General features: G+C 39.2%; 1 protein-coding gene across 1 annotated transcript; it reads left to right on the forward strand.

Moving 5' to 3' along the window:
- Nucleotides 1–269: 269 nt before the first annotated feature.
- trmt61a (tRNA methyltransferase 61A) lies at nucleotides 270–22,234 on the forward strand. Its single transcript, XM_041812390.1, has 4 exons — nucleotides 270–427; nucleotides 2,385–2,729; nucleotides 15,101–15,367; nucleotides 21,498–22,234. Exons 2-4 carry the CDS (start codon nucleotides 2,399–2,401, stop codon nucleotides 21,797–21,799), a joined length of 900 nt encoding a protein of 299 aa, XP_041668324.1. The 5' UTR covers nucleotides 270–427; nucleotides 2,385–2,398; the 3' UTR covers nucleotides 21,800–22,234.
- Nucleotides 22,235–23,705: the final 1,471 nt, after the last annotated feature.

Genomic DNA, 23,705 nt, shown 5'->3' on the forward strand with positions numbered 1-23,705 from the left:
GGGTGAGATGGGGATGTTAGCTTTATCTTATCTTTGCTTGCTGCTATATTCACATTCAAAAGGTGACGTTACGTCAGTATTTGTTGAAATACGCGCGTATCAATTTTTGAGCGATTTCCACGGTCTTTTACGATACACCTGAAGCTGAGTTTATGGAGACATTTCGCAGATTTACAAATCACCTGGGATGCCTTTTTGAGTCGACTCCGTTGTCAAATGGACTTTACTTGTCAGCGAAGCGCTTCTACATCCGGGGTTGTATCCACGAAGCTTCCTCCGAAAACAACACCACGTGTATGTGGAAAGGAATGGACGACTGCCAGTGCTGTGCACGTCCACCTTTAACGGCTTTGAAAACGAGATTTAACGCTTATTAACAGTTGCCATTTATTTTCACCGTACGACTGAAGAACGCCATCCAGTAAGGGTAAGTTAAGCGTCGTCAACGTTCCATCAATGCTTAATTGTAACGGTTATGATAGCTACCGGTAGCATGCTAGCTGGTTAGCAAGTTGAAAGTGAATCAGTGGTTATTTTCCGAAGAAGATAAAGACTTTTGCACTGTGACTTTGCTTTAATCAAACTGTAAGTCTATCACCTGAGTTAACGTTAACTAGCTTTCTTAACAGTTTGATAACCGTTAGAGCAAACGTTGGGAAAATTGGCTATAAAGTCAACATAGTTAAGTTAGCCAGTTTACGTGAAAAATAGTCGTTTCAGTTCGTTGAGGTAAATGTAACTCCCAATGCAACCACGTTTACTTAAACCGTAACTCATGTTAAAACTTAAGACGAAATCACAGCTGTTACCTTGCTTGTATGTAAGTCTATCACCTGTGTTAACGTTAACTAGCTTTCTCAACAGTTTGATAACCGTTAGAACAAACGTTGGAAAAATTAACCAAATAGTCTATACCGTTAAGTTAGCTAGTTTACGTCCAAAATAGTCGTTTTAGTGTGTTTAGGTAAATGTAACTCCCAATGCAACCACATTTACATAAACAGTAACTCAGGTTAAATTTAATACGATATCATAACTGTTACCTTGCTTGTATGTAAGTCTATCACTTGTGTTAACGTTAACTAGCTTTTGTAACAGTTTGATAACCGTTAAGGCAAACGTTGGAAAAATTAGCTAAAAAAATCTATACCGTTAAGTTAGCTAGTGTACGTTAAAAATAGTCGTTTTAGTGTGTTAATGTAAAAGTAACTCCTAATGTAACCACATTTACATAAACGTTAACCAAGGTTAAATTTAATACGATATCACAACTGTTACCTTGCTCGTTAGCATACTTTGACGCCAACCCATCACCTAAACTGCATTCAGTAGCCTATCGGACACTTAAAACGGACTTGGACACATTGCCATATTTTCCCCCAATACATTTCAGATATTTGGTTAAATAAAGTAAATATTCAGAATCACACTTACATTTTCTCAATGTTGTCTGACATGTTTCTGTTTTTTCTTTGTAGTGAAGCTGAAAAGTTGAAACGAAAAGCCCGTCTTCGCTCTTTTAAGCTTCGCTGTTAAATGAAATGGCCGTTGTTTCTCGTTGAAAGACGTTGGTTTAAAAAAAAATAAATGTTATTCAGTTATTCCAGGTTACCATAGCAACCACGCTGCCAGCATCTAACAAAGTAGAAACTGTATATTCAAACAACTCATTTTTAAAAAAAATCGTGCTAAGAGGAGCCAAATATATAAAGACATTAATACAAACTTCACGTAGTTGTGTTCTTATAAATACCACGTTGTATCTGCAGTCCTCTTGTTCAAAATGCTGTCCCCTTTCTAGTTGAAGGGAAATGTCAATGATTTTGCACCTGTGACTTGTTGCAGGTTACAGGGGATTCATAACCTACTTTTTTAGTTGTAATTGCGACTTTTAAGTTGATGTGAAAAGTATTTACCAGTCCCATTTTTCCAACAATAGATTTAATATGATGTGACAAAGGCAATGACTACTCCTTGAACTGAATTTCAGATGATCCAGTTGTATTTTGGGTAATGTAGGCATCAGGCTTTGACTTCAGAGGAGAAGCCTCCTTACATGTTTGATTGAATTCTGGCCAAAACCCATATTTCTCCGTGATGAAAAGTAACTGATTACAGTAATGAAGTGACTTTCATCAAGTAGCTTTTTGTGTACGTGCACTATTTTGACTGCATTTTTTTGCATTTTACTAAAATATGTACTGGTGAATGTATTGTACTTCATTACATTTTTAAACATGTTTGTGGCATGATGTTTAGAGAACTTAAGAAAACTTCCAAGAGCTTTAGCCTTCAGCATCCTGTGAAGATAATATTATTCTATTTTAAGCTTAGTATGTGTGTATTTATAGTTTTTCAGTTTATCTCCTTCATTCCTATTTCAGATCCAGTGCTCACCATGAGTTTTGTGGAGTACTCGGACTGCATTCAGGCAGGAGATGTTGCCATTATCTACCAGAGCCATGACTCCATGATGCCAGTCAAGGTGCAGCAAGGCGCCCAAACACAGACCCGTTACGGGGTCATTCGGCACTCCTCAGACCTCATTGGTCAGCGTTATGGGTCAAAAGTCACATGCAGCAAAGGTGGGTGGGTCTATGTACTTCACCCAACGCCCGAGCTATGGACCATCACCCTGCCGCACCGCACACAGATCCTCTACACTACTGATATCTCCATGGTCACTATGATGCTGGAGCTGAAACCAGGATCCATCGTCTGCGAGTCAGGTAAGGGGTAGAGCAAGACAAAGTTTTTGTACCATAAAAACTAAGCTCAAGTCAAAGGGGAAAATAATACATAGTTAAGTTTAAAGGGTTGATTAGAAAGGTTTGGAGGCACAACTGTATGAATTAATGAGGTTAATTGAGAACAAATATTGGATCTGAGATTTCTAACAAGACACAGAACTTGAAATAGCTGTGTTGCCAACAATTTCTTTTTACCCTGAAACCATGTTTGATCTGTGTTCCAGTGGTTGAAATTATACAGAAAAAGATGCAACATGGTCTGCAACAACTGTAGAACCATATAGTATGATGACAAATATAATAGAGGTCACTATGGAATATTTATGCATCCTTATTTAATCAAGACTCTATTTGACCTGGACAGCCAGTTGGAGGTTGCATGCTTGTCAGAACACTGTCTATCATTGCTTTTGTTTTATTTTGCATTTTCTTTTACGTCAGCATACACTTCAGATTTGTCTGTTTACCATGTTTGACATTGGCAAGTGTCATAGGCACATGCCACATTTTTTGCCAGTGAGGGTTCACAGGGTGGCCGTTGGCTGATGCCAAAGTTCCACCGGTTCATTGGACCACTTCTTTTTACAGGAGTGGTTTAATCTTAGAAGGAACCCTGCATGATCAGACAAGTTCATTTTGTTGGATAGATATTTCTATCTCTCATATATATATTTAGCTAAAAAAAATTACTAAATATCTGCATTTTGAGTAATTTGAGTTTATAAACTCACCAGGAGGCTGTCATGTTTTAGTCCGCGCTGGCACTGTGATGTCACCGTGCAACAGCGCTCCCCACTGTTCCTGTGCAGTAACCACTGTTTCAGACTGGCAGCCAGTGCTAGGGCTGCATCTCAGAGATGCTGTATGTCTTACGCATGGAGAAATTAAATATTTGAAATCTCTTCTACTTTTTCCTTGCCCCACAAGCGGTTATCGGCCAAACTAGACAGGAAAATGATAAATACAGAGCAATATTTACCTTGTTGTAGCAAATATGTACATCCACATCTGTAGAATATGTTTGGAATCTGTTTCTTGATGGACCAGATGAAGGCCACAAGCTAAAATGCATCTGTTTCATAAAGTATTTCCCCAAACTTCTGCAATTTATGAAGCTTTCTGTTTCCACGTGATTCAAAATCTTGCAGGTAAAGATAAACGCAGTACAAAAATACTTCCGGTTCCGCTTTTCAAAGTAAAGGCCCACTTTGGCATTTCTTTGGAGAAACCCCTTAGGTATGTACATAATGCTTTTATATTGAAAAGCTCCTGGCACGCTTCCATGAATCCAGTCACTTGTAGGGAGTTTTGTTGAGGTAAAACTTGGGAGGAATGACAAAGCTTTGACAGCAGGGAGACAACACCAACACGCCGCAAACTCATGTCTGGTATGAAAGCTGTGATGGCAGCAAAACCGTCTGAGAAACGGTTATTGCATACGGCACTGACATCACACTCCCAGCGCAGACCAAAACATGGCAGCCTCCTGGTGAGTTTATGAGCTCAAATTTACTCAAAATGCAGATATCTAGGATATCTGGTGAGTCTTATTTAGTTCAATATACATATTAGAGATACAAATATCAATCCAACAAGATGAACTTGTCTGATCATGCAGGGTTCCTTTTAAGGTTTAAGGCTGAGTTTTGAAAATCTACAGTCTCTGTTTTCTCATTTCATGAGGGCTTTTTTCTGGTTTGGCTCTTTTAACTGTGCTGTCAGGGACAATTTGCATGTTGATGGTTATAAAGGTCAACAAGATGAGACTGACTGTACAGCACATTAATATGTGTACCCAGTAACCCCCAAGCTTTATAAAGAGGGACATCGGCAGGACAAGAGAGCTGAAGTGCTGTATTTTTTATGTACTGTAAGGCATCTTTCATCTAGACTGTGCACCAGTTTTACTTTACTTGAAAGGGACAAAGCACATTCAAACAAAACACTAACACACTGTTAAAATAATGTACTACCTGATTCAAGATATGCATTAATTTGGTTATTCTTTCACAAAAACCTATCATTACAATGGTGCTAGTATGTAGTCACAAAAAAGTAAATGTAGCTTTCATTTTTAGAGCAATGCAGTGCATTCAGGCTCACTTCCTTGACTGGTTAAAAACGAAAACCCAAAGGTGAAGAGGCACGTGTGAACTACTGAAAATTATCACCACAGAATTTCTGCCTAACATGCTCACCAGCAATGGCGTTTAGAGTGGCTTAAACAATAAACAGCACACTTAAAAATGTATAAATAGAAGATCGTATCGTATTATGCATACAATGTATCATCACATCTTTGTAAAATAGCCACAGATATCTTGGAGGAATTTGAATAAAACAATATTCTCTTTACTACTCATTTGTTGAACCTAAATACTTAAACCTCCATCCTATGTTTCAGCTTGTTTAAATGCTGTCCCTCACAATGTGTCGATGGGTTTTTGCCAGCTAAAAGCTGCAGTTTCCTCCAATCCAAGGGCAGTGAGGGGGATGGGAGGGGATGTTAATGTGTGTGCTGCAGTGCTTCATCATGTTTTACAGCTGGCAGCCCTGCCCATGTCACTGCATTGATTGTACTTTGGGAAAGCTGTATGTTTGTGTGTGTGCAAGAAGGGATTGGAGGGGTCTCTTGGGTGATGAACAAGGTCTGGTGGAAATCTGTTTAGTCAGCACATGCTCAGACCGTATGGATGGAGCTGCACTATCTGCATTGCGATCACATTACTCTGCCTTTCTTTTAATACACATTTAACACTCCTTGCATCTACATGCATGCATTAAATTAAACTAATTTATATGAAAAGAGACACCATGAAAGCCTTATCACGGTTGCATTAGGAGAATTAATGGTTTTATTCCAAGATGAAAAGCCGTGTTTATTCGATTACTTTTGGAATGCAGCATTTCATTAGCCACACACAATCCTTGAATACCATTATGTTTCCATGAGGTACTAATCAGCATTTGTACGACACAGTGGTGGCTCACAATGTTCAGCCTGATAGTCTTAAAGCAGTATGTGATGTCCTGTGAAGGGGAGATGAGTTTGTCAGTAAGCTGTGTAAACATCCAGTGATAACAGGTGATAATTTTGTTTTTGCTACATGCCAAGCATTCAGTCATGTAGAGGAGTCACCTTGGAGGAAGATTGTCCCAGAATTATTTTTTGTACCTGCATGAAGCAGATTAAAATGCCAGTACACTCAGCTAATGCTCCCTGTAGCTAGCTCAAGGGCTTTTGAGTCACGATATTAACATTGTAGAAAAATGACAAGTTCAAGCAGCCAGGGGCACACAGCTGGTACAGAGACGTTTCTTCCCCGCTAACAAAGACGGAGTAGTATTTTAGGCTTGTTTCGCTTTCCAGTGAAATGGAGCTACTTCTCTGAATAAGTCAGCTTACTGCTGTCTATGAGGTGGAAGAAAAGATATTTTAAAATATTTTCGTAAACAAATATGTGACTTAGGACTGAAAATGAAATTTAACTCATGAGATGAGATTTGGGCTCACGAGAGGAAGATGAGGCTGATTCAAACAGTTAATGGAGGATAAGCTGTGGTCATTTTGTTCCCAGCTGCCTCACAAACTATCTGAGATTGTCAGGGACAACTGCATCGGCAATCTCCAGTTCTGTGGGGCTACATAACTGGAGCTTCTGGTCTGCCTCTACGCATCCTGTAAATCTCAGCTAGCATTTCTCACACTCCTAAAATCTAGCTACTGTGCTAATTGTCACATACTGAAATTGATGGTATTGCATATCATTTAATTCATGCGCTCTGTCCTATTTTATGAATTAAACTAATAAAGGAAATATAGTTGCTTAAGTAAAGCATTAATTATGATAGACTACCTTGATTCCCAAGAACAGAGTATTGTTTGGAATCAACATTTTGTATCTGAAGACAAGGGATTCACAGATGTTTTGGTTAAACATCAATATTACAGTAGTGTTACAGTATCAGCCTTTTCACAGACATCAGCCACCATCCAAAATAATGCTGCATTAACAGATATCAATGACAATGTTATTCAATCATCTGGTATATCTAGTTGCTGAAACAAATGAGACATTTTTAATGAGATATTTGTTTGCATACTATGAGTCTAACACCAAGAGAAGCAATGAAAATAAGCATTGGCGTCAGCGAAGATGCTGTGTTAAATAAAGGTATCGGTATCTGCCCCAATTTTCATGATCGATGCATTTCTAACAGAGATTTTATTTTCATATTGGATGGTTTGACTCTGTACAAGATCATTTGCTTACATTTAAATGTGTTTGGTAATGCTTCCATCATGATATTAGAATAGCATTCAAAAATGTACATTAAAGCTTAGTTTATCTCAGGTATTCCAGTTCATAACTTTCACGTGATGTCAAACACTCATGGAGCTGCACCTTGTCGGGTAAATCAGCCTTCCTTTCTGTGTCTGCTGTGGAGATATTGATGGTGTCAGTTGACACCAACATGTTTTAACTAGTTTAATAACCACTTTATTATTATTTTTTAGATCAAGTTGTTTTTCAGCGTGACGTACCAACAGATCAGGAGAAAAGTAAAATTATACCCCAACAGAACAAAGCCAAACAAACTTCTTCCAGTCCTGCCATTAAGTAGTGTTTTAACAAGATCAAAATATGGTTGTCTTTCTAACAGTCAGTTCTTACTGAAAGTGACCGCTAACAGGGATCCTTATACTATTATCAGTCTACGTTACTAGCCAATGTTAGCACTTAGCAGCACTTTTCATGGTGGAGAATTTCTTGTCCTTCACTTCCTAAACAGCAGCATTATTGATCCAGCCATATCAAAAATACCTACAACACTCCACAAGTCTGTAGAGTTTCATCCTGGCAGTTATGTAAGCAGAAGGGTTCTCAACTTCTGTAGATATACTGGTACATAAACATCACCCAAGTGAAGTTGGGGCTGTGACTTACCTGATTTTAGCTATTTAAATCGTGTGCCAGATGCTTTATAAGGGTCCAGACAAACAAAAAAAAATTTTAATTGGATTTCTTAATTTTTCTGGGGTTGTCAGGTGATGTAAACTTGGATCGTTTTGAAGAGATGGAGAATAAAATGCCAGGTGCTGCACCGCTACAGTGTTCAATGGTAGAAGCCACTACCATAACCTTTTTTGCCGCTAAGCTTCCACCCCAGCCACCTGACTAAAGTTAAAGTTATAATATACTGGCTATTTTCCTTTGTCTTAATATTTCTAAGATGTAACACTGTCAGTAGAAATGTTATGTTTTTTCAAAATTAGCCAAAGACTCACTAGACAGTCAGATTCATCATTGAGGAGCCATGATAGTCCATGATGCCTGTGCACAGGTTCAAGTCAGTCCATCTGAAATAGTGGAGATTCTTCAGTCCAGACTTGTTGGTGGATGGACCAAACTCCCTTGCAGTTCCAAGAGCCATGAGCTTACATGGCTTAAAACATGCACAAAATTAGTACAGTATTGCAGTATGCTATCTACAGCTGTTTATGAAATAAAGAAGTGGTATTCCCTCATGTTTTTCAGGGTTTTAATGAGAGGAAATGGAACTCTGTGTGACTCATAGATATGTGTTAGCTAAAACCTCTGTCTGTTTTTCCACTATGACTGATTGTAAATGTATGAAAGAGCAGATGAATACACAAATTCTGACAAATCACCCTTTAACGAGAATTTTTTGCTTTGATGCAAATGGTCAACCAGTGAATCATTTCTAATCTGCTCATAGAAGAGGACGTAATGTCAGTGGGCGGCTTCTGTACGAGAGGGAGTTATGATGCAAGAGGATGAAAACGTGGTGGGGGATGGGACCACTGACCTGAAAACGCAGGTCAACTGTGTTTCTGTTCTGCATTTACTATCAAACACAACATGGTGGTTTGACTGGATGAGAAGCAAAACCAGGCAAGAGGTCAGTGAACTGAGTTTTCTCAGGAGTACTCTTTAAAGTGAAAGTAAAAGATGTCTACTGAATGTTTTTGGACAGATTCTTGTAAATTTGTGGCCCCAGATCTATGAATGTCTGATTTTATTGAATGACGCACCACTGGCTGGTTTACTTGCCAAGTGGATTAGCTAAATGTCCTTTGGATGGATGGGCACTATAATATGAGATGAGATTCAGTTTTCATTTGCATCATCATCATTTGACATTTAGTCCAAAAACCTGCAAAATAATCACATTCCCATCAGCCCAAGCAGCCTAATGTAATCATGCTGATATTTACAAATAAGGGTCAGGAACTCAAATTCCAACACTGATTCACACATGACTCATGAGCTGCCTGGACTTGGTGTAAAGAAAAAAATGTACATTTTCAACTTTGGAAAGAGTTCATCAGAGATTTCCTGCTGTGTTGTAGTCTGAGCGAATCATACTTCACTGCTTGAAGCAGTTTTTTTTTTTTTGTGTAAACATGTGTGTTTGTGCTTGAACGTCAGCATTCTCCCTGTCATGATTCTTCTGGAAGTTTAGCAAAGATCCCACAGAGCTAGAGTGATTGTTCGAGGCAGCTTTTGTTATCATGTACTCCTTCCTCTATTTATCAGATTTGTGACTTCAGTGTTCCTCTGTCTTGTATCAAAGCAGAAACCAGTGCACAGTCGTATGTTCATCTTTTACTAACTGGAACTCAACTGGGCTCCAAAACACTTTACAGCTGGCCTTGTTTACAGGAAAGGTTGTTAGGTCTTCATCTCTCATTCTTATCCAGTTAAAGGCACATGAGACCATATCCAATTTTAAAGCAGGGGTTAAAGAGTAGTGCTCTACAGCCACATTTCATTCTGTATTTACAAGTCTCTGACATGACACTGCTGATTTTGAGAGTATTTCTAGTGGATTTGGATCCCCCTCGTACTTCACAGTGAAGAGATTGGACATTGAACCCATCAGCAGACTGGCATGAAGCCTGAGGTCCAGAGTCGGTTCTTTGCTGATTGATCATCTGTTTATGCAGATTAATTTGGGGAGTGTTTGAGGTCCAGGCTCACAAATCACAGCCATATAACTCTCAGACGTGAACTCCTTAGATTAGAATTGGTTCAGAAGATTTAAAACAGTCTGACAAATGGAAGGTTTTAGAGTTTGGTGTAGTCAGATAGGAATATGTAGCCATTTAAAATGATCATGTTACCATATTATGCATACATAATACACTGGAATCATAATTTGCAAATGACTACAACTAACTATGCTGAACCTCCCCTTTTCTCAGGCTGTGCTCTAACTTTTGGTCATATGTTATTTTCTCCTTGCCTGTTCTGTAGGTTTTGTACCTACTGAACAGGATCAAAACAAAGATTTCAGTGCTGCATTTCGGTGCCGCACCATTTCAATCCCCCCAACAGTCCAAATGAAAGGTACAAGCAGCCATAAGCAAAAATTCTTTGTATTTTACCTTGTATTTTAGGGATAATGAGCTGATTCTTTAAGTTGATATTCCTTAAATTTCCTCGCTATCACAGGAAAACTTAGTTTAAGGCTTATGTAATTTGACTCTTTTCAAACTGTTCCATCATATGTTTTTGTCCATCTCAAGTCCAAACTTTGAGTTGTTGAAATGTTCAGAAATTTGGGTCGTGATTTCTCTTAACCCATTTAAATCTGCCTTGAAAAACTCCCTCTTAATCCTAAGTGTTGTTCTAAAACAACCTCCAAAACCTGAGGGGATTCTTAGAAACTGCAAATTTAAAAACCCACTCAAATCCGTATTTCTCACCCTTGGTAGTAGATAGGTACATAAAAAACAATCTGGAAACTTTCACCCCTGGATTTAACTGTAAAAAATCAGTTTGTTATAAAGTTTGTTCATTTTTAGAACCATTAACATGCTCATTTTTTAATTGCTTATTTTCTAAACCTTGACCAGCGGGTCCCCTGTTCCATTATAATCTAGTTTACAGCCATTGGTCTTCTCATCGTCTGAATCAGTGGTTCTCATGTGCAGACAATAAGAAAGGAAAAAGTTTGTTGTCAGCAAAATCATGGTCCATTGTGAAGTTAAGCTATGAAAACCATATTTTATATTTGATCTGAATAATAACCACTCTTATCAAAGCAACGAATATCTTTATTTATTCATCTGTGTAGATAATAGCCTTCTTAAAAGGAAAATAGCTTTTGTTGAAACATTTAAAATGGGTTAAAAATTGTTCAAATTGGTTAATAATGGCAAAAAAATGGTGGAAAAGGTGGTGAGATTGGATTTTCAAAGGACATAAATGGGTTAAAAGTGGCAAAATGAGATAAAAGTGGCAAAAAGTAGCCAAAGATGAATTCAAGTGGCAAAAACAGGCACATAAAGTGGTAAAAGTGGATTAAAAGTGGCTGAAATGGCTTTGAAGTACAAAAAATTGGTGGAAATTAGGCTTAATGGGAGCAAAACTGATATATACTGGCAAAAATGGGTTAACTGTGGTGAAAATGGGCAAAAAGGGGTGTAAAAAGTGGTTAATAGTGGCAATAATGGGTCAACAGAGGAAACAATAGGCAGAAGTGGCAAGAATTGGTTTAGAATTGACAATAAAAGGCAGAAAAAAGTAGTGGAAAGGGTTTAAAATTTACACAAATAAGTTTTAAGTTGCAAAAATATGCTAAAACTGGCAAAATTAGTGTTAAAAGTGAGGAAAAAAGGCTAAAAATTGGTGTAAAATTGCAACAGTTTAATTCAAAAAATATTCTTAGTTTTTTATAAGGTATCTGGTGAACCCCTCTCAGTGTCTTGTGACCCCCCAAGGTTGAGAACCACTGGTCTAAAATACAGCTTTGTTTGGACTCTATATCGGCCCCCTCGCTCTGGTTTTCATCAGTCAACTTTTTCACTGCTTAACTTTTAACACCTGAACCATCAGTTTTTTTCCATATGGAAGCTAAAGAGGCTAAAACCAGGATTTTTTTTTTTTATGCCGTACACCTTCCAGCTTGCATTTTAGTAAATCACATTACATTTTGTTGGTGAAAGTGCACTGACATTGCATCAGGTCCTGTCCCTAATCCCTAATCCCGCAATCCCAAAAGAAGAAAGGGACTCATACACGGCTCAAAGGGAGCAGTGTTGACAGAAAGTCCCTATGTTGTGATTGTTTGGCATCTTTAATTTCATTGATACTGAACCAATAGAGTCCCTTTGTTGTCCTTGGGTTTTGTTTCACCTTGCCTTTAAAAAGTCACAATTATGAAAATGTCCTCTGGTCACAAACATTATTTCCATTACAAACTAAACTTCTTTATGGAGACAATGATGCTTTCTAACTCATCAATTCTTGACTACATTATCAACAAAACAATTGCTTTGTTTATCACTTTGCATTCAGTTGCATTACACTAAAAGACACCAAATGATCCCTATGTTGATGCACAGTTACTGACAATGTCAGTGATAGGGCGGGAAATCGGCACAATTAGTTCTTTGGCCATAGTAATAAAAGTTAGAATCTTTAATGAGGGTATTTGGGTTTGTCTTTGTATCTCTGTTGCTGGAGTTTGTATTGGAGCCTTAATGCTTTTTTAAATGTGCATTTCAGCATTGGTACGGTTTATTAAATTCTTACAAATCCAGAAACTGTTTCCCTCCTCCCATTGATTTCCAGCTAGAGGCGATTTAATTCAGCAGTGTGAGCTTTTAGCAAGTCAAAGTGCTGCTGTGGGGTAAACATTGCCCTCTTTGTCGCCACTCAAACAAAGGCGGCAATGACGTAATATCAGGAGAAGAAGAAGAAGGGGGGGCGGAGGATGGGAACGGCGGGCCTTTGGCTGCATTCTCAATGTTCAATCCTCTCCGCCTTCACTGCGAGTCACATGACCGGTTTTATTTATACTTCTTGTAAACTCACACTCACTTGCATCACTCTCTCTCAAACTGCACATCAGCGGGCGTTAAAGAAAACCACTGCAGGGTAAAGAGGGCCCACTCAGATGTGTAGCATCCACTTAGCAGTCACAGAGGAGAGAGAGGCAGTGTGAAAATGTGTTGTAGAAACAGCTCTGATCTCTGCTGATGAGACTAAAGCAGCTGACAGGAAAGCTTTTAATGTCATTTAGAAGAGAAGACAGGATGTAAATGTGTGGTTTTATGAGATGAAGCAGCTTTTGTGCGGGATTTAGGTGAGAGAAATTTAGTGTAGTGATACTCACAGGGTTGTCAAATTTTTAAATCTTCAATACCTTTTGATGTCACTTCTTAGAACGACATAATCTTTATTTATTTTTTGATAGCATCAAAAAGTACCAAAACTTAAAATAAGCGTCAGATCTTAAGTCATATTTTTAAAAACATACCTTAAAGAGAGAGAGAGAGGGATGTCCAAACATCACAGAAACATCAGCAAAGCCTTTACCAAAACCTTTACCAATGTACTTTGATGAGTAAGCTTTGATATAGCACTTCGAGAACAGCCTGCCCTTTCAGCAGTGACCTTCTGTGGCTTACACTCCTCGTGGAGGATGACTACGATTGTCTTTTGGAATACTGTCAGTCAGCAGTCTTCCCCATGATTGTAGTCGTGTGTACTGAACTCAAGTTAGGAGAATAAAGACTTGGACTTGGACTTGGACAAATTGGACTTTTCTGCAACATTCTATGCTTTGAGATGGTGGATTTTTGTATTTTTATGAGCTGTAAGCTGTAATCATCAAGATAAAACATGGAAAAAGGGTCTGAAATACGTCACTATGTGCATGATGTATCTAGAATTTATGGAGGTTTGATTTCTTGTATTTAAATACCAGAAAAAATTCCCTTTCCATGATATTCTAATGTATTGAGTTGCACTAGTTTTTGTGGTTTTCAGCCAGGATGGTTTTACTTTTTATATGTGGTTACTGAAAATAAGAAAGTACCCAGTTGGGTGTGTAAAGCTTAATTTTTTGTTGCTGGAATACCAAAACAGATAGATTTTTCTTAGTATTATATCCAAGGTTTAAACTTGATTTACAATACTAAAAGACAAGGACCATTTTTTTCTGTTTCTAAATCTAAATCCAGTACATCAGTTTACATGCAACCTGATGCTAAGAAGGGTAAAGGCTCCCTCAATCATACATGAAACTCTTATTCAGTATGTCTTCATGTATCATGTTTTACCTCTATTCAGTGGGTAGTATCATCTCCCAAAGTCTTGCAGCCACTTAAGGTCTTCATTTCTGTCAATCAGCTTGATTTATTATTCGAGCTAAATCAAATCACCGCCTTCAAGTCCACAGCTACAGGAGACAGCAGTAGAGTAAGAGGCTTTTTACTGCTCCTCGATGATGCACTTTGCATAAATACTGCTTTAAACTGCATACTTGGACCCTTTAAAACATGCTATTTTTCAGATTTTGGCAGCCTTCGAGTCTATTCTTGCTCAATAATTTTGTCTCTCTGCTTCATAGATTTTATATTTAGAAAGGCAGTTAATGCAAACTTGTAATAATTTGTAATAACACATTTTTAAAAAGTCCAAATAAATCACACTGAATAAGAGTCAATTTTCCACTGACTGAAGGCCTATATATTACAGATGTGCTTTTGTACAATTTTCCGTCTGTCAAGATAATTTCTTACTATTTGGTGGTGAAAAAAGTTGCACAATTTGGATTTGTTTTGAATTATAGAGGAACCTAGAGCTAATGGATATTGCTACAGCTAACAGTGGTACATTAATTTAAGTTTATCTATCGCAGCCATGTTAGTAATAATGACATTAAGTTTTATTTATATACCACTTTTCCTACAAAATGCACCCCAAAGTGCTTAACAACACAAGATTTAAAAAGTTAAAATTAAAACAAGATGAAATACAAAAGCATATGGAAGAGTATTAGGGCCACTGAAAAAACATTTTTGAGACGAATTTTTTTTTTCACTTGTGAGAAAAAAGTCAGAATCCTGAGATTAAAGTCAGAATTCTGAGATTAAAGTCAGAATTGTGGAAAAAAATTTGAGACTTTTTTTTTCACTTGAAGAAAAAAGTCAGAATCCTGACTTTAATCCCAGAATTCCGACTTTTTTCTCACAAGTGAAAAAAAAATTTACGTCTCAAATTTTTTATTTCAGTGGCCCCAATACTCTTCTGTAAAAGCATGAATAAAATGCAATTTAAAAACGACAGTTTATTTGGCATCATGTATTTCATTGAGCAAAGTTATGGCATGACATGTTTTTCTAGTATTGTTCAGGCCAATACTACTGTTAGTTAGAAACCTGTTACACATGATCAAACATGCACCAAAACTTTTACTTAGATCCCTCCATAGGTTAAAGGCTAACTAGGACTTTTTTGTGTTGTTCATCTGCAAGAATTTGACTCTTCCCAGCATCTGTTCTCATTCTTCCTGTGGTGCCTCTGTTTTAGGGACGGGTAGCGGCTCCCTCTCCCACGCCATCCTGCGCACCATCGCTCCCACAGGTCACCTGCACACCGTTGAGTTCCACCAGCAACGAGCAGAGAAGGCAGTGGAGGAGTTTAAGGAGCACCGGGTGGATCATCTAGTCACTGTTAGGAACCAGGATGTCTGCAAGGAGGGGTTCGGGGTGACTGGAGTGGCAGATGCCGTGTTCCTGGACATCCCAAGCCCATGGGAGGCTGTGAGGCATGCCAAGGCTGCTATGAAGAGACATGGTGAGGCACAACATGTTTGTATTAGAGTTAGGATTTCTCTGAAGGTCTTCTTTTCCGGAGTGTTTTGACTAGGAAAAGCACAGTTCATGCTAGCGCTCCTTGGTTACATTATTGCTTCATCTTTAGCATGATAGATATCAAAATTAGTTTGAGATTTTCAGATTCTGACACAATTTAATTACATTTAAGACATTAAAAATCACCTAGAAGTTAACCAGTATTGCCGTTACATTCTGCAGGCCCTATCACCAATGGAATTCAGCACCTTTCTTTAGTGGAATATGAACATACAGCTGTCTAGTAAGGGCAGAAATGTGAACTTTAGATCACTGAAATATGCATACATGTATTTGTGTAAAAATGCAGTTTAAATCCATGGTTTGGCCATAGAGGAACACGGTGTCACCTGCCTCTGACTTTCCTCTGACTCACCTCTGCACAGCAGTAACATGACTGTGACTGTGCACATTTTAAAATACCACCCTGTGAATTTATCCTCCGGCCATGTTGCCTGCCTCTGCTCTTCCTGAACGAACATCGATCTGAGCCGACAGCTCTCATTGATTCTGCCCTTGCGTGTGAGTTTGTGTGTGTGTATGAAGTGTTGTAGCAGATAGCATGTTAGGGTTTCTGTGACGACCAGCAGCATGCCTGGGCAGGTCTGCAGTGCACTCAGGTGGTCAGAGGAAAAGTCAAGGTTTATGTAGCATAAAAAAAGCACTTAGCAACCAGACCCATCAGTCACATAGAGTATTAACTTTTCAAAACCTGTTGAAATCAATCAAGTTGACCTGCATGTGCTCAAAAAATGAGTAACTCTGCACTAGCTGAGGTTTCACCCAAAAATAACACTTTTTTTGTTTTGCAAATTCTAAGTTTTATAAAAAAAAAAGAAGAATGATTAAAGTCAGTTTGTGGATGAATATGACTTTTATTTAAGGTCTCAATCAACAAGGGCGCAAAACCTACTGTTTTCTTATTTCTATGTACAATTATGAGATTTTGTAGTTACTGATAAAACAGTGCATATTTCAGTTTATTTAAGGGATATGACCAAATCTTCCAAAAATGCATTTTTTATAACTTTGCTTTAGAAGGCACTTAATGTAAAACAAATCCTTAATCTAATAACAGCATGCATTGCAGTTATTTTACTGTAGCAATGGCTTTCGGTTTAGCAATGAGCTTGGATGTAGCTTTAGTACAGCAACAGTTTTATCAGAACTGGACCACATTTCTTCATTTAAACAATAACAAACTAGAATGACCATCTGAGGCGGCAGACCCACGCCTAAGCAGCACCTTCGAGGAACTTACGCTCCCATTGATTACTATGGTGGTCAAAATTTCGAAGTCCGAGAAAAACCGAACGGGTGCGCGGATCATCACCAAAATCTAATCGATTCTTCCCTGTCAGTATCCCAATATTCTCTGAAAGTTTGGTGAAGATCTGACTTTCCATTCTCAAGTTATCTTGTACACACACAAACAAAAAAAAAAATGAACAAACAAAGATACGGAACCCTTTACATAACCCTGCCGGTTTCATCAGCGTGGGTAAATAAGAACATTCTTCCAATCACAATGGACGAACAACTAGAAAACAAAATACTTCAGGCCTCAGCTCTCTCTTGCAGAAGCTTAATAAGTGGAAGAGAAAATGTTATCAACCTGCATTTAGTTTCACTGGTATTTTGCATTTATTACTCTTGAACTATTGTGTATTATGTTGAGATATGTAGGAGCTTGTTCTACTTTCTTGGTGTAAAAAATTCTCAAAAATAAAGTGCAGATGAAGAAACCATCATCAGATAATGCCAATAAACCTCTAAAGTCAAAAATAATTTTGGAAAACTGTGCAGTATATATTTTTTTCTTGTATTAATTAGAGCAATACTTCTAAAAGCATTGCTTATAACAAAAAAAGAAGCACTCTTTCCCAGATGCATAGGCCTAGTGTTTAATGAGTCGCAAAGCCTAATTACACGCTGCATTTTCCTGCAGCACATAAATGTACCGTGGTGTTTAAACAGTAAGCCCCAATATGAAGGAATGCTGCTCAGCCTCCTCCTCTCTGAATCCCTTTTATGGTGCCACTGCTACATATTCCTTTCATGAGCTGTTGACCCTTACATGCACACACTCAGACACACATACAGATACTGATAGAGTGCAGCCATTGTAGGAGCAGTCCCATGACCATACAGGGTTATGCTGCAGGGAGAGAGCTGGTGAATGAGGCTCCATAAGGGAAGCACTTAGTTTATTTCTCATCATTCAGATCCAGTTTCCTCCTCAACACCACTGCATCAGAGATGCTTCACCTGGTAGAAAAGTTAACGAAACCCAGCTGGGAAATGTCTGAGGTGTTTTGCAAAACAACAGAGGTATGTTTTTTGTAAAAGTGGCTGCTAGAGGAAATCCAGCATTTGCCCAACAATGACACGAGGCGAGATGTTTCACCCGCAGCCTAAATACATCACTTTGTTGTTAATTTAATTTTTCCGCACAGTGCCACACACCGACTCCAGGTCTGTTCTTATGCTCAGGAAAGGTTGCTGAGTTCTGGTTTACTCTGGCAGGGATGTTTAAATATCTTTTTTTTTTTTCTTACATAGAGTTGTAATTCTTCTAATGTTTTGGCCTGCAGCCCGGCCCTTTATTTAGCTCCTCTCTGAGAAAAACCCAGGACCCTGACTGAGCTAATCTTCCCTCCTGGTTCGCTCAAACTTTCTGAATTATTGTGAAACAATAACGCAAACATCTTCCATCAACCCACACCCAGTAACCAGATAAGGAGACATAGTTTCGCACATGTATGGATGCTAGATGTGGACATAGGCTGATATTCCAGGCTATTAATAACCGCCAAAGACACCCTTGTATAATGATCAACCCAACCTCTCCCTGCATGTTCGTCCTGGTTGCTTGGAGACCATTGAGTTGTGTTTATGGCCGTCTCGAGGGAGAACACTGGTCCTGTTAGCAGAAAGAACGACGGCTATCTGAAACATCTCCAAGTCTCCTGTAGTGTTTTTCAGGCACAATGAAGCCTTCAGCACGGCTGCCCTCTGCAGACTTGTTCTCTGTCTCTCCATACAGCACATCTTTAGACTCATATTGTCTCCTGTCAGGCTGATTTGTCCTATTATAACTGCAGATGTCATATTATTCCCCTCTGAAAAGTCAAGAAAGAATATCTATTGGAAGATTCCTAGAAAACAGTGTTTTTGGACCCTAAGGACTATCTGAGGTAAATGCATTTAGAATTTCAAATGTAGCTAAAGGCTTATTCAGTTCAATGCTGTATAACATGCAAAGGATGCCAATGGAGGCTTTGTTAGAAATTATGTTGAGGTCTGGTGTGCTCTTGATAACATTTTGGGTCATTACAGCACCTTTAAAAAGTTGCTAACTTCATCTTTTATAACCTTGTGATTGACTTTTAATCCATCCATCGTCTATACCCATTGTTCCATCAGCTGCAGCCAGTCCTAGCTTCAAGAATTCGAGAGGTGGAGTAAGTGGTGGGAGATTTACTAATATTAAGACAGTGAGCAGTATAATTTCTGCCATGAAATTGATTATTTTCTACACATCATCACACCATCATTGATGTCACTGAAAGCTCAAACAAGTCATGATGATGGGTAAATAAAAGCAGCGTAACAGAGTGATGTGTGCCAGACAACAGCTTAGTCTGAGTCCAGTCATCAGCATGTTTTTCTCTGATACTTAACTAAATGAACATCATCTACTCATGGCAGTGTACTAAACATGTAGCACAGTAATCACGTAAAACCTGTGCTCTCTCCTCCTAAAGTTTAAGGTGTGTAATAACTGCAACATAAAACAAATGTGCTTATTTTGAGGAACATCTCTGTTGGCCTGTATGGGGATTCAACACAAGCTGCAGCCATTCATTAGCAATGAATTAAACATGTTTAACCTTGTGTTTTAACTGATGACTCGCTTGTTTTAAGTCCATGATTATTCACAGAAGCAGGCTATAGCATTAAAGAATGTTACAGTGTCATTTAGCAGATGCTTTTATCCAGAGCAGCATATATCTGAGAGTAAGTACAACACAAAGATCTAGACAGGAGAAACCATGTCCTATTATGTCCTATAGCATGTCCTGTTTCATTCATAACAAGGATTAAGCACTGATGAGCAGCGCACCACAGAAAACATAGTGAACCACTGATAGGTCTGTGTGCAACTTATTTGTTTTAATATAATTCTTATTAGCGAGTGCTCCATCATAAGGTCTTGCAGATACTCCAGTACTGACATTACCCCAAAATCCCATCCCTGGTGGTCGGGTTAGATAGCTGTCCAAGACATTCCTCTTCACAGCAACTTTTTCCAGTTCCTCCTGCAGGAATACAAGACATTCCCAGACCAGACGGGATATATTATCACCCAGCAAGCTCTGGGTCTACTCCTGGGGCTTCTTCCTAGTTGAACGTGTTGCAAAAACCTCCAAAGGGAGGCACCTGAATCACACGCCCAGAGCACTTCATCTAACTCTTTGGATGCAGCTCTGCTCTGAGCTCCCTTTGGATGTCTGAGTTCTTCCCCCTATCTCTAAAGCAGAGCCCATCCACGCTCCTGAGGAAACTCATTTCAGCAGCTCGTATCAGTAATATCCACTTTTGTTTACTTTCCAAAGCTCGTGGTGATAGGTGAGGGCTGGAACAAAGATCAACTGGTACATGAAAACTCTGCCTTCAGGCTAAGCTCATTCTGGATAAGAATGTTTAAAGCCTGGCTGTACAACTGTTATCTGGTGTTGATGGAAATGCTTCACCACTCACCAGGCCTACACTATTTAGCACAACATTAAGCTGATTTTTTTCCACTGCTGTCACTCCAATCTTGTCAGAGTAAGCTGTTGATAATAGTCTGTGGCTCAGCAACAGCTCCTTTCTCCATTCCTTCATTCTTCTTTAATGTAATTCCCATAATTCATATTAAGAGAGGATAGTATATTTGAACTCTGTTTATTTTGTTAATCTTTCCCCTCCCGTCTCCAGCTGTCCTGGTTGGAGCCACATTCTTCACCCTGCAGGTCAGCCGGTTAGAGGTTTCTTGGCTCATTGCTCCGGTCTCCCGCTGCGATCTCTGCTGGGTTTCATTTAGAGACGAGAGGCCGGAGCTGGTCGGCGATCACTGTTTATTAAAGAGCAGACTCATCCCCCGATGATCCACAAACTCAGACCTGGAGCCCGACGGGTCAGATGTCTGCTTTTTTAGGGAGAAAGATCCACTTTGAAAGCAGTTTTGGGTGTAGGAAAGCAAATTATTAAGAGTGGTAGTAGTATCTCTGGTTTCCCTAGAGAGAGCCGACATTTCTCAAGAGCCCATATTAAATTTTTAAATCTGGTTCTGATTATTTATCTTCTGTCCCTGGCTGCTTCTTTTAATTACCTACACACAGAGATACCGTTGAAAACATCCATCTCCTCCACTGTTTTTGAGACTCTTTATGCTTCAGGGAGCTTTAGATTTGCCAAAGAGAGCACTCATGTGGTCACATTAAAGTCTGGTTAATTGTGTAATCATTCTTAGTAAACTCATTTATAAATCTGCTGTTAATCTCACAAACAATCCCGTCTCGCTGTGTTGGCCTTTAGAGAACAAGGCGAGCAGATAACCCGGGTTAAGTGGATCTGCACTGATCCTGTCAGGATCTTTAATAGAATCACTTAGAGTAAATTACATCTGCTAACAACAGAGACTTTCTCCCCTCCTGGTGTCTCCTGCTTGTTAGGCCGAGTGTCAAGAGAGCACTAAGGTTTAACAACTGTTTGTGAAGGTTTATGCCTCTGTTTTTAGACGGGTGTACAAATTGCATGCTGCTGAGTTTTCTCAGGGTGTTGGACTCCCACACTGCCACATTATTTGCCAGTAGCAGCTGTCTCCAAACAGGGCTGGTAACGGCTGATACCAGTGTCCAAACCGACTCATCGATGCATCCTCAGTTAACAGATGGATCAAAATAGTCATCAGTGGAGCTTCCAGGGGACTTGGAGTTACCCGGAGGGGCTGAAAAAGGTGGCAAAATGTCACAGACTTATTTTGGGAGAACTATTCTACAACCTCTCTTCTCTGTCTCCATCTCCAGGTGGTCGCCTGTGTTCCTTCTCCCCGTGCATAGAGCAGGTTCAGAGGACATGTGAGGCTCTGACCGATGAGGGCTTTGAGGAGATCAGCACCCTCGAGGTCCTGCTGAGGGTCCACGACGTGCGAACCGTCTCCCTACCTCTGCCCGACTTCGGCTCTGACCCCTCTGCTCAACCTCAGCCCGACAGTGCAGAGAAACCTACTCCACCCCAGACATCCACCACCTTAAAGACCACTACCCCACCCAGAGAGGTCCCAGGCCACACAGGGTACCTCACCTTTGCTACCAAACCCAGAACCTAAATCTCAGTACTGATTCTTTCCTTTATTTCCAGCAGCAGGAAGCAGGACGTGGTTTATAATCCGCCTTGCTCCGCTGTATTTTCCGTGCATATTAATAAGACTGTGATAATCCAGCAAGGGTACCAGGTTCCTCCAGGTCCCGCTTGGCACTGCAGCACCAAGAGGATTTACGGTCTTGTTACATAATTTAAAAGCTCTTGTCTCTTGGCACCGCTTTGTTTGCAACCAAGATTGAAAATCACAGCCAGAGAGATTTCAGTTGAGGAGGAAATACTTTATAGCTTTTTGGACTGTGACTGATTTGATTCCTTCACTTTTTATAACAAAATCAATTTTTAATCAGTGCTTTCATTTGTTTGGGGAGGTAACTGTTTTATTTTGACCTTTTTTTTGCACTTTTGTATTCAAGTCAATACAATAAATGTGTGAAAGTTTCTTGTATTTCTTTCTTTGGTTTGACCACAGCATGGGAGGAAAGGAGAAAGAGAGAAAAGATACTTAGTTATTTTGTGGGTTTTGTTATTCCATCAAGTAGAAAAACCAACTTGGTGTTTAAAGCTCTTATGGAGTATTTACTGACTGACCAATCTTCATCAGCAGGTGTGTAATGATCATACAGATGGATCTGTTGACATTTGCATCTTGTGATTGATAGAATTTAATCCATAGTACTTCTGATAAACATGAAGCTGCAGCTAAAATGGCTCAGCAGTTGAAGCATTTTGTCTCATATCAGAGACTTCCTGAAGCTTTTAAGCCAGCTCTGTTGGATATACCCTATGGAGGTGCTGGTTAGAGGTTTTTTAACCTTTGGACAGAGCAAGGACTGGACAGTGAATCTATTTTATCACTGTATCTAGATTTTCTCTTTAACTTTCAATGCACTGGAGAGATTATTTATCCTGTCTGAGCCAGGAACACCTTGAGGTTTCCAAGGAGTCTGAAAGTGTCTCTAAAGAGAGGGATATCTGGGTGGACTTGCTTAGCCTGCTGCCACCGCGACACAGCCCTGGAAAAGGGGAAGTAGATGGATGGATGGATGGAGGGAGGGATGGATTGACGGATGGATGGACTGATGGATTGATTTATAGGTGGATGGATAGACGAATGGATGGATTGACTGATGGTGTGATTGGTGGATGGATTTATTGACTGTGTGATGGGTTGATTGACGGATGGACTGATGGATTGATAAATTGATGGACGGAAGGTTGGAAAGATGGATGGATAAATTGGTTGATGGATGGCCGGATGAATGCTTTGATAGATAGATAGAGCGTCTGATAGAGTCATCCACCAGAGAAACCACACTGATCTTTCCTCTTGAGCCTCCACAGTTCTTTCCTATTTAACACTTTTTTTTACCTCACAGAGGAATAAAGAGGTTCTCATTCTTTATGTAACCTGATAAAAGTCTCCTTGAGTTCAGAACCTTTTTATCATGGCCATAAAAGATTCAGCGATACCTTGCTGAAGAACTAAAGTGGACGTAAACAGTCTTGAACAGTAGTACACTACACAACTTTCAAATCATTTCAATACATGCACATACAAATTCTGAAATTTTCTAAGTCTTCCAAAAAGTTCTAAGGGCATCTGCCATGGGTAATGCTTTAGTTTTTTGTTTTATTCAAATTGTACCCATTTTATTCAGTGTGACCCTATTATGCCGCTGGATTTAACACGGTCTAGATTTGGGGTCTTATAATAAGGGTGTTATTGGGCATACCTTGGGAAGGTATGCCTTCTCTTGTGCTTAACCTTTCTTTAGTGCACAAGTAACCTGTGTTTAAGTCAAAGTCTCATTCAAAGGGGCAATAGGTGTTTGTTTCACTGTTATCTCACATTTGAAACTTAAGTGATTGTACTATGAAATGGCTTGAGAATAATGACATCATTAGCACCT

This window comes from Cheilinus undulatus, linkage group 18 (assembly GCF_018320785.1).
Source record: "Cheilinus undulatus linkage group 18, ASM1832078v1, whole genome shotgun sequence".
Lineage (NCBI taxonomy): Eukaryota > Metazoa > Chordata > Actinopteri > Labriformes > Labridae > Cheilinus > Cheilinus undulatus.